This window comes from Cebus imitator, unplaced genomic scaffold (genome assembly GCF_001604975.1).
Source record: "Cebus imitator isolate Cc_AM_T3 unplaced genomic scaffold, Cebus_imitator-1.0 Scaffold263, whole genome shotgun sequence".
Lineage (NCBI taxonomy): Eukaryota > Metazoa > Chordata > Mammalia > Primates > Cebidae > Cebus > Cebus imitator.
This window is the reverse complement of record NW_016107578.1, coordinates 32386-42604: the sequence shown is the minus strand read 5'-3', so window position 1 is coordinate 42604 and position 10219 is coordinate 32386. Positions and strand designations below refer to the sequence as shown.

At 56.9% G+C, this 10219-nt stretch overlaps 3 protein-coding genes across 18 annotated transcripts in view; 2 read left to right on the top strand and 1 right to left on the bottom strand.

Annotated features, from left to right (window-relative positions):
- DNM2 (dynamin 2) overlaps positions 1–5170 on the top strand; it is a 106892-nt gene extending 101722 nt beyond the window's left edge. For 7 of the 13 annotated variants that reach the window (XM_017499948.2, XM_017499942.2, XM_037728333.1 and 4 more), the window contains 3 exons: positions 1708–1940; positions 2866–3117; positions 3719–4645. In XM_017499948.2, coding sequence (XP_017355437.1) covers positions 1708–1940; positions 2866–3117; positions 3719–3788 — 555 coding nt within the window. In that variant the 3' untranslated portion in view covers positions 3789–4645. Of the gene's footprint in view, positions 1–1707; positions 1941–2865; positions 3118–3718; positions 4646–5053 lie in introns of those variants that run through there. The other 6 variants (XM_017499949.2, XM_017499945.2, XM_037728332.1 and 3 more) reach the window with 2 other exon arrangements.
- Positions 4818–9066, bottom strand: TMED1 (transmembrane p24 trafficking protein 1). Of its 3 annotated transcripts, XM_017499954.2 has the most exons (5): positions 8759–9066; positions 7996–8093; positions 7671–7854; positions 6846–6918; positions 4818–5961 (listed from the first exon to the last, which is right to left on the bottom strand). In XM_017499954.2, exons 1-5 carry the CDS (start codon positions 8939–8941, stop codon positions 5951–5953), a joined length of 549 nt encoding a protein of 182 aa, XP_017355443.1. In that variant the 5' UTR covers positions 8942–9066; the 3' UTR covers positions 4818–5950. The 3 variants fall into 3 exon arrangements, with proteins under 3 accessions (XP_017355443.1, XP_017355441.1, XP_017355442.1); XM_017499952.2 differs by lacking the exon at positions 6846–6918 and having other exon boundaries at positions 5037–5961; XM_017499953.2 differs by lacking the exons at positions 6846–6918; positions 8759–9066 and adding an exon at positions 8204–8518 and having other exon boundaries at positions 5037–5961.
- A 342-nt stretch (positions 9067–9408) lies between these two features.
- Positions 9409–10219, top strand: part of CUNH19orf38 (chromosome unknown C19orf38 homolog) — a 16491-nt gene continuing 15680 nt past the window's right edge. Inside the window, exon 1 of one of the 2 annotated variants that reach the window (XM_017499957.2) lies at positions 9409–9521. The gene's annotated coding sequence lies outside the window, so the exon portion shown is untranslated. Of the gene's footprint in view, positions 9522–9541; positions 9741–10219 lie in introns of those variants that run through there. The other variant, XM_037728389.1, reaches the window with a different exon arrangement.

Sequence of the window (10219 nt, the reverse complement as noted above, 5' to 3'; positions counted from 1 at the left end):
AAAAATGAGGAGGTCAGGCATCCTGGCTCACACCTGTCGGTAGCACTTTGGGAGGCTGAGGCAGGAGGATCACTTGAGCCCAGGAGGTTGAGGCTGCAGTGAGCTGTGGTCATGCCACTGCACTCCAGCCCAAGCGACAGAACAAGACCTTGTCTCCAACAACAGCAACAACAACAAATTAGAACAAGTCACCACCCTTTAAACACCGGAATCTGCATGGCCAATCTCTCTGGGAAACCCTAGGGCTTCTGAGCCATACGGGGTCCATGGTCCCATTGAGTCCACTAACTGGAACGAACACCGCAGATGTGCACCTTCTCTCAATTACCTTATGCCTGCCTCAGACTAACTGCACGAGGGAGAAATGCTATCTTCTCTGTGGTGGTGGGCACCTGTAATCCAGCTACTCAGGAAGCTAAGGCAGGACAGTGGCTCGAGCCTGGGAGGCAGAGGTTGCAGTGAGCCGAGATCATGCCATTGCACTCCAGCCTGGGCAACAGAGTGACACTCCATCTCAAAAAAAAAAAATGAGAAAGAGGCCGGGCACCCTGGCTCACACCAGTTTGTAGTCCTGGCACTTTGGGAGGCTGAGGCAGAAGGATCGCTTGAGCCCAGGAGGTTGAGGCTGCAGTGCTATGGTCGTGCCACTGCACTCCATTTCACAGACAGAAAACTGGAGGCCGGAGAGATAAGGTAACTTGCCCCAAGTCCCTTAGGAGAGTAGGAAGTGGGATTCAAACCCACGTTCACTTTGGTTGCAACCATGCCTTCAGGTCGTGTTGGGCAGCTGCTGTGTCCTGATGGGCTGGGGGTGCAGCCTGTCTTCCTCATGGGCGTCACCTGCCTGGCTCCAGGTTCCCTGGAGACTCTCAGGGCCCTGAGCTCCTTTTCTGTGAAATACAGTTGTGCTGATACGATCTCCAGCTCAGGCTGCTGGAGGGTTCAGGGCATTTGTGGGTCATGCCTTTGGCATGGCACTAGACACTCAAAAAGCTTTATAAACCAGCTTTGGGGCTGGAGCAGTGGCTCATGCCTGTATTCCCAGCACTTTGGGAGGCCAAGGCGGGTGGATCACCTGAGGTTGGGAGTTCAAGACCAGCCTGACCAACATGGTGAAACCCTGTCTCTACTAAAAATACAAAAATTAGATCGGGGTGATGGTGCACACCTATAGTCCCAGCTACTTGGAGGTTGAGGCACAAGAATTGCTTGAACCCAGGAGATGCAGGTTGCAGTGAGCCGAGATTGCACTGCAGCCTGGGTGATAGAGTGAGACTGTCACAAAAACATAAACAAAAATATAACAGGATTATTCTGCCAAGGTTAAGGAAATAAATAAGCTAAGACAGGAGAAAAGATATCAACAGAAGAGACAAGATACTAGGAGTAAGTTCAATAAGAATCTCATAAACAGCCTGGGCCACATGGTAAAACCCCATCGCTACAAAAATTAGCCAAACGTGGTGGTGTGTGCCTGTGGTCCCAGCTACTTGGGAGGCTGAGGCAGCAGAATTGCTTGAACCTGGGAGGCAGAGGTTGCAGCAAGCCAAGATTGAGCCACTATACTCCAGCCTGGGCAACAGAGCAAGATTTCTCAAAGAAGTCTGGGGGTGGCCTCGCCCTGTGGGAGATGCATTTCCAGCAGTCACTATGGGTTCTGGGTTGGGGTGATGCAGAAGCCTGAGCCTCCCCAACCCCTGCCCGCAGACAAAGGCCTTTATCCACCATGAGCTGCTGGCCTACCTGTACTCCTCGGCGGACCAGAGCAGCCTCATGGAGGAGTCAGCCGACCAGGCGCAGCGGCGGGACGACATGCTGCGCATGTACCACGCCCTGAAGGAGGCGCTCAACATCATCGGCGACATCAGCACCAGCACCGTGTCCACGCCCGTGCCCCCGCCCGTCGACGACACCTGGCTCCAGAGCCCTAGCAGCCACAGGTCCGGGAGCCTGTTTCCCCTACCCACAAGCTTGCAGCCTGCGGGTTCCTGTCCTCCCCTCGTGTCCTGCAGGGTCCTGGCAGGAAACAGGACACAGCCCAAGGGTGGGCAGGAGAAGGGGCGGCCCCCAGGCTGGGGACAGTGGGAGCTGCTGCCCTGCTGAGGCCTGAGAAGGGAGAGAGGGGGAACAGGGGCCAGCCAGCCTTGGAGCTCTAGGGCTGGAAGCCGTGAATAAATACACCCCATCTGCCCTCTGCTGGTGCCTTCCATCGGCACTGCCCAAATGGAAGCCAGGATAAGAGGCTCAAGGGGCAGCAGCCAGAGAACAGAGATGAGCCTCCTGGAGCACAGAGAAGGGCGGGTGGGAGGCTCTGGTGGGGCAAACAGAAGGTGTGGCCAGAGCTGCCCCGCCCCCGAGCTGTCGGATGGAGTGTAGGCCACTGAGGCAGTCACGGGAACCTCAGGGGGCTGCCCTATAGAGCCCTCAGGGAGCCATGGTGTTCCCTAGGGGGAGTACATTGCACCTAGGCCTGCAGGCGGCACATGCTGGGGCCCAGGAGGGAACCTAGGTGTCTGGGAAGGGCTTGTGTGTTCCATGGCCCCTGAAGGCTTTAAGGCTTGATCTGGAGGTCTCTGGAAGTGTCTGGCTGTGAGGGTGGATCCCAGGGCCGGAGACCTGAGGGAGCCCTGTGAGTGGGAAGTGCCTGGCCACGTGGGGGCTGTGGGGATGAGGTCAGAGGGCAACAGAAGCCCTTGGGGACCGGGGGCAAGGGAAGGTGGGTCTGGCGCTCAGGTTGGGGTGGGAGGATCCCACTGCGCCTGCACTGTCCCCCCAGCCTGCCTCTGCCTTGGGCTCTGGCAGCCGCAATTGGCATGGTTGGGACTCCCACTCCATCTGTAGCTCACACCCTCTCCTTCCTCACAGCCCTACTCCACAGCGCCGACCTGTGTCCAGCGTGCACCCCCCAGGCCGGCCCCCAGCGGTGAGGGGTCCCACTCCAGGGCCCCCCATGATTCCTCTGCCCGTGGGGGCAGCAACCTCCTCCTTACCACCCCCAATCCCATACCGGCCTGGACCCCAGAGCGTGTTTGCCAACAATGACCTCTTCCCGGCCCCACCTCAGATCCCATCGCGGCCAGTTCGGATCCCCCCAGGGATCCCCCCAGGAGTGCCCAGGTAAGGCCAACCCCCTGCCCCCCACCCCAACTGCCTGTACCCTGGGGTCTCTCCTCCAGTCTCACTGCCTCCCAGTGAGCTCTCCCCACATGCCCAGCTGCTGGAATGGAGGAATTGTCCTCATCCCCGTTTGGCTGGCTGGGAAGTAGGCCCAGAGAGGCCAAGAGGCTTGTTCGGTGTCACAGAGTAGGGGAGCCTGGTGACCCCAGGGCTCCCAGCTTGCCCTCTGCCCACTGGGGTGCGCTACCAGGCAGCTGGGGATCCCTCACGCTGGGCACCTTCTCTCACTGTTTACCTTCTTCTTCCTGCCTCTGCCTGCCTCACCCTACCCTGTGGGCCGGGCCTTATTCTCTCTACTTACCCAGTGGGGAAGCTGAGGCCCAGGGAGGGCAGGAAACTCACCGAGGGTCAAACAACAGGTGAATCGATGCCTGGGTTCAGCAATCGCCTCCCTAGCACCCTGGTGGCTTGTGGAGCTGTCAGCCTGGGGAGCACCCTAGGGTGGCGTTTGGGTGGGGGCTGGGTCCTCGACCAGGCCTGCCTCTGGCTCACAGCCTCACTGCCGTCTCCTCCTCCCCACCTGTCTTTATTTTCTTTGCAGCAGAAGACCCCCTGCTGCGCCCAGCCGGCCCACCATTATCCGCCCAGCCGAGCCATCCCTGCTCGACTAGGCCTCGAGTGGGGGCATGCTCTCGGGGGGCCTCGCGCACCCATGGCGCAGGAGCTTCGGTGGTCTGGGGCCCTCCACTGCCCCTATGCTGGGACCAGGCTCCCAGTGGGCAGCCCCGGCCTCTTCCCTAACCCTGGCCCGGGTCCAGGGCCGGCCCCTGTGCCTGGCTGGACACCGCACTGCGAGAAAGGGCCCTGGAATTCCAGGCGGGGGGTGCTGGGGTGTTGCACTTTGGAGGATGGGGTCTCAGGGTGGCAGAGGGGGGACCTGCACCCTCGACACCATCTTGAATGAGGGATCCAGCCTGGAGGACTCTGCCAGGGTCTTCTTGGCCTGGGAAAGCCCATGTAGGGCAGGGGCCTTCTAGAAGTGGGGGCACCAAGGGCGCCTGTGTCCCCGGGCTTTGCTGGAGCACAGGGGCATGTCAGCTTCCCATCAGCAGGAGCTCCCCAGTGGTGAGCCTGGCCCTGTGGGCTTGGCAGTGCCTGGCTGCCAGGCCTTAGTTGTACATAGTCCTTCTTGGCCATATTAACCACACAGCCTGAGCCTGGCCTAGCCTCGGCTGCCAGAGGTGCCTTTGCCAGGCCCGGAGCCATTGGCCCGGGCCAGCATCGCCCTACTCCTCTCTCCTCCTCCTCCTCCTGGGTCCCCCAGGGTGGCTGGGCTTGGGGCTATGTGGATGGTGGTGGCAGGGGGACCTTGGGGGCCTCTCAGCTCCCGCCCGTGCCACCCTGACGGGGTGGACCCCGGGCGGCCTCTGAGCAGACCTCACCCACTCTTCGCTCAGTTTGACCACTGTAAGTGCCTGCACTCTGTATCCTATTAATAAACTAAAATAAAGGGAAGACGCTGCTGGTGGCTGCTGTGTGGGCCTCTTGTGTTGGTGTTCAGGCTGGGGACGTGGGCACCACCTCTCCCATCAGGCCTCTCACAAGGATGCCCAGTTCCCTACAATCATAAGCGCCTCACACCTCACTCCCTGAGGGCTCTGCTTTCAGGGGGGTCACCTTTCGGAGGAAGCCACTTGATACACGGGAGACCTTTTACTTTCTTTAGCACACCAGGAATGCAAGCAAATCTTCTCCACTCCCCCACAGACCCCCATGCGCACAGGCCTGGCTGCTGCCTGGTGGAGCAGGGACCCCAGCACTTCACCCCCTTCCTACCCTCAGTCCCTGCTTCTCACCCTCTCATGGGGAAGCCCAGGTCTCGTGGCCCAGCCAGGGCTCAGTTAAACTTTGCTTTCTGATTTTTCTCTTGTGCCAGGCGACCACCTCCATCGGCTCCCGCACGACCTTTCTTCTGAGCTTCGTGGGAGGCCCCTCCCGCCTGTCTGGCTGCCCTCTCGGGGCTGGTCTGTCCCAGCTGGTGTCCCTGAGCCCCAGTCAGCAGGCTCTGTGATTTTCTGACCATAATTTATTGACTCCGATGCCCAGGCCACACCACCCTTTGTTGCAGGAGGCTTCTGCCTACACGTTGGCGGGGCCACCACTCATGCCTGTGTGGGGCCCCTACAGGGAGAGGGGGTGGGGCAGGTGATCTTGCAGGCCCCTTACTGGTGTTCTATTACCAGACCTCAACCTGGCTTGGAGGACCCAGGTGTCCTTGTTAGGCCCTGCCCCACACCTGGCAATGCTCATACAACATGGAAGGCTTAGATTAAGGCACATTTACAGTAGAGGGGCCAGGAAACCCGAGGCTCCCATTCCAACGCTGCAGTGCCCACCCTGCGAGATTTCCAGAAACATCAATGCAGCCGCCGAGCCGCCCCTTCTGCAAGCCAGAGGCATTCCCTGCCCGCTGAGGACGGAAGGAGACTCACAGGGCCAGACCTCAGGCCCCGACTGCACACTCCTCCTTTGGCAGGAACCTAAAATTGGGGAGGGACCCCCAAGTCTCACATGCGCACACCCCATTGCCCCTCCTTCGTCCCGTTCTTCCTTCTGTGGCAGGGGCTATGTGGGCACTGGGCGCTTGTCCTGGAAGAAGCGCTTGAGCGTGCAGACCTGCAGCACAGCCACCAGCAGCAGCACTGCCATGTTGACAGCTGACCAGAAGTTGACCCGCTCCAAGTTCCCCTCTTGCAGGTTGCGGTCACGTGCCTCGAAGGCCCTCAGCAGCGTCAGCATCTGGATGCTGCGTTCCAGCCGGGTCCGCATAGTCTCAATGGACTCCTGCAGGGCAGAGGGAGTGGAGGGGTCAGGCCTCCGCCCATTGGGGAGCAGAGATCAAAAAAGCCTGGGGATATGGGGGGAGGCTATGTTAGCCCTGGGAGGTACAGCTGCAAAGACAGACTTGTTCAGGCTAAGTTCAAGTCCTCACTCTACCACTCCCTGGCTGTGTGACTGCAAGCAACTTAACCTTTCTGAGCCTGTTTCCTCTTCTATAAGTTGCCAAATTGCTGTGAAAATTTAATGCCTAAATAAATGTACAAGGACGAGCATGGTGGCTCACGCCTGTAATCCCAGCACTTTGGGACGTTGAGCTGGGAGGATCACTTGAGCCCAGGAGTTTGAGACCAGCCGGGGCTACAGAGCAAAACCCCATCTCTACAAAATATACAAAAAATTAGACGGGGGGTGGTGTGCAACTGTAATCCCAGCTACGCAGGAGGCTGAGGCAAGATTACACCTATAATCAAAACACTAAGAGACCAAGACAGGAGGATCACTTAAACCCAAGGGTTCAAGACCACCCTGGGCAACATGGTGAAACCTCATCTCTACAGAAAACAAAAAATTATCCAGGCATGGTAGTGTGCATCTGCAGTCCCACTGAGGTGGCAGGATTGCTTGAGCCCAGGAGTTTGAGGCGGCAATGGGCTATGATCACACTACTGCACTCTTCCCTGAGTGACAGAGCAAGACCCTGCCTTGCTATGGCTCACATCTGTAATCCCAGAACTTTGAGAGGCCGAGGTGGGCAGATCCCCTGAGATCTAGAGTTCGAGACCAGCCTGGCCAACATGGTGAAAACCTGTCTCTGCTAAAAATACAAAACTTAGCTGGGCATGGTAGCACAGTTACTTAGGAGGCTAAGGCAGGAGAATCATTTGAACCTGAGAGGTAGAGGTTGCAGTGAGCTGAGATTGCACCACTGCAATCCAGCCTGGGTAACCAAGAGAGATCTGTCTGAAATAAAATAAAATAAAACAATAGTTAATTAAAACAGTAATAAACGTACAGAACATATTTGCTTGTGGTTAAGAGCACAGTTGCTGAAACCAGTCTGGGTTCAGTACCAACTCTGCTAGTTGGTCTGTGTACCCTTGAGTTGCTCAGCCATCCTGTATCTCACTTTTCCCACCTGTAAAATGGGTATAATTTGACCACAAGGTCTACTTCACAAGATGGTTATGGAGATTTACGGTATGAATTATTTATGATACAAGTTCCTTAAACCTTTAAACCACGTTTACACCTAGAAATGAACTGCTGGGGGTTTTTTTGTTTTTGAGACAATTTCGTTCTTATTCCCCAGGCTGGTATGCAATGGTACAATTTTGGCTCACTGCATCCTCTGCCTCCTGGGTTCAAGTGATTCTCTTGCCTCAGGCTGCCAAGTAGCTGGGATTATTGGTGCCTGCCATCACACCTGGCTAATATTTTGTATTTTTAGGAGAGATGGCATTTCACCATGTTGGCCAGGCTGGTCTCGAATTCCTGATCTTAGGTGATCCACTTGCCTCAGCCTCCCAAAGTGCTGGGATTACAGGTGTGAGCCACCATGCACGGCCTGAAATGAACTATTTTAATTGCTGCTACTGTTACTAGTTCAGTTGAGGGCACCAGTACAGACAGGAGGGTGGGTGAGGCCAAGGAGGGGCACCCCAGCTGAATCCTAGAGATATGGAAGGAGTAGCCCCAGCGCAGCCTGGACATACCTTGATGTCCTCCATTTTAACATCCAGCATCTCCTCAGGCTCCACAGCCTCTGCCCATCCTTCGACCTCCTCGTCATCCTGCAGGCTGTCAAAGATCAGTTCAAAGAACACCAGCTTCTCGGAGATGGTGCTGAAGGAGTTGTCAAAGCACAGCTTGTAGTCCCCGGCCTCCGTTGGCTCCACCCTGGGCAGACAGATAGACCCACAAACATGACCCAAGGTGTCCAACCAGCCAACTCAGTGGGGCAGTCAGGGCAGTAACCTGAGGCCACCTGGGAGAGGCAGGACAGTAACTGATCTAGGCAGGCAGCCGGACTGAACTCACGTGTGTACCCCATCAGCCTTGCGGGACTCGCTGACCAACAGCACGCCCTGAGGGCTCTCCAGCGTGAAGTCCACGTCCAGCCCAGCACCTCCGATCACCTGGGGGACAGGTAAGAGCGGCTGAAGGGCTATCGGTAGGCCAAGGGTGCCTACCAAAGAGGGCTATGGCTGAACCACACACTGACCCATACAGACCACGAAAGGCTTACCTGAATGCCGGCACACCCACAATCGGTCCCGCCCCAACCTGTCCCAATGGCTGCGCCCCTTGCCTCCACCCTCATTGATATGACAGCTTGGGGTCCATACTTTGAGCTCAGCTGACCACGCACCTATCAAAAGTCCTCGAAGGACGTTTACCTGGCCACGCCCCTGGTTAGCTCCGCCTCCAAAAGACGATAGGCCCTGCCTCTTTCCTTAGTCTAACCCCCGAGAAAGGCTTGTCAGCAACGCCCCCGTTGTCGACCTATCAGCATTATCGCCACGCCCAGCAGCGAGAGTCCCGTCCTCTCATATGCTACCTATACTTCTCGTTGGCCCCGCCCCCTCTGGGTGTATCACTCTAGCCCCACCTTCTTTATTACTCCCTCCCCTTCCGCTCGCACACGCCGTCCCCGCCCCATCTGTCCATCTCTTTGCAGCCCCACCCCCGCGCTCCCACGCACGGACTCCTCCCTCTTCCCCCTCAAGCGCGCCTCACCTCGGCGGCTTGGCCACGCCCCCTCTCCCTGACTCCGCTGGCTGCCCAGCCCTCGACCCTCTACCTGGTACTCGGTCTCGAGGCTTGCGTTGGCCGGCGCAGACTGGTAGAAACACTGCTTCCTCCCCGCCGGCAACAGGAACGTGAACTCACCGTCCTGGATTGGAGGGGGTCCCGCCCCTGCCACCCCTACGGGTGGCATTAGTAGCCATAAGGCCAGGGCTAGGGCAGTGCCGGCCGCCATCATCCGGGTCACCCTCTGGCCGGCAAAGGGGTCACGGCTCCTTTAAGCCCTAGCCCTGCCCCCGTCCTACTCGGCGGAGCTCATTGGCAGCCGCTACTATCGGTTGTCTGTAACCAGCAGTGCCAAAAGTGAAGGACCCCGAGAGAGGCAGGCTGCCCGAATGAATGCCTGAGGCGCCAGGAGACACTCAACTGTCTTGAAACATTTTTGTCAAAGGGTTCGGCTCTGGTCTCGGCCGCTGGTGGAGGAAAATGACAAAAATAAGTGCCATGATGGCGCATCTTTTGTAGGCAATAGCTAAGACAACTAAAGTTAGAGGCGGCAGGGTCCTGTTAGGCATGTCCCCGCAGTTTTCCCAGAGTGCGCCGCGCATGACAACCTTTGGCCGGATCCACGGGGTACAGTGGACCAAAAATTAGCGACTGGGCGTGGCCCTGTACGCGACCCGTAGGGCTCGCTCATAAAAAGGCTCAGCTGGGGCGGGGCGGAGATACCCGTGACGTGGTGTTTCGCTTGGTCTGGGAGCGTGGCCCCAGTTTCGACGCCTTTTCCGCATTAGGAGCATCAGTGTATCAGTTTACTAGTAAGTTGGGAGTGCTGGAGCGACCACCCTATAGAGCGACTGTGAGCATTGAGATGAGGCTCGGTTCCTATTGAGCGCTCGGCTTTCCTGGCTTATACACAGGGGAGGGGTGTGGCCACACTATGCACCCCAAACGGTCTCAAAACTCAAGGGCCAGCAGGTAAACAGGGTCATTACAGTAGCCGCGGGTCAGAAAAACGACAACCCAGGTAGGAAGAGGTGAGGAGAGTGTGGGAATGGGAGCCACTTTGCTTGGTTCAGCTCCCACCCCACCCTTTATTTGTGCCTCAGTTTCCTCTTCTGCAAAGTGGGAATAATAGGCCTACCCCACTGGGCTGTCGTGGGATAGGTGAAATGCCTGTTGAGTGCTTACTTCCTCAGTGCATCGCACATCGTAGGCCCTCAGTAAATAAATAATCTGTTATTTGGTTCCCGTCGAAACATAAACAGTGTACATGGAAATGTTTAGTCTTCAAAGATAGACCCAGAAAAAGTTGGCAGGTGATGACAAACACTCCTCAAATACAGCTGGTTGTTGTCGGCACTTTCCTGCTTTTAGAAAATCTGGGGAAGTAGCAGCTCTTTGTAATATCGGTTTGGTATTCCTTTTCACTCCCAAGTTTTTCTATCATTTTCCTCTCTGCTTGGATATTTTGAAGTAATAGTGGAGAATGGGTGATTCCTTTTTTTTTTTTTTT

Coding starts and splice junctions, on each gene's coding strand:
- TMED1 (XM_017499952.2), bottom strand. CDS start 8,941: ATGATGGCGGCCGGCACTGCCCTAGCCCTGGCCTTATGGCTACTAATG. Junction 8,094..8,758: donor GCCTCGAGACCGAGTACCAG/GTAGAGGGTCGA, acceptor CCTGTCCCCCAG/GTGATCGGAGGTGCTGGGCT. Junction 5,962..7,670: donor TTAAAATGGAGGACATCAAG/GTATGTCCAGGC, acceptor TCTGCCCTGCAG/GAGTCCATTGAGACTATGCG.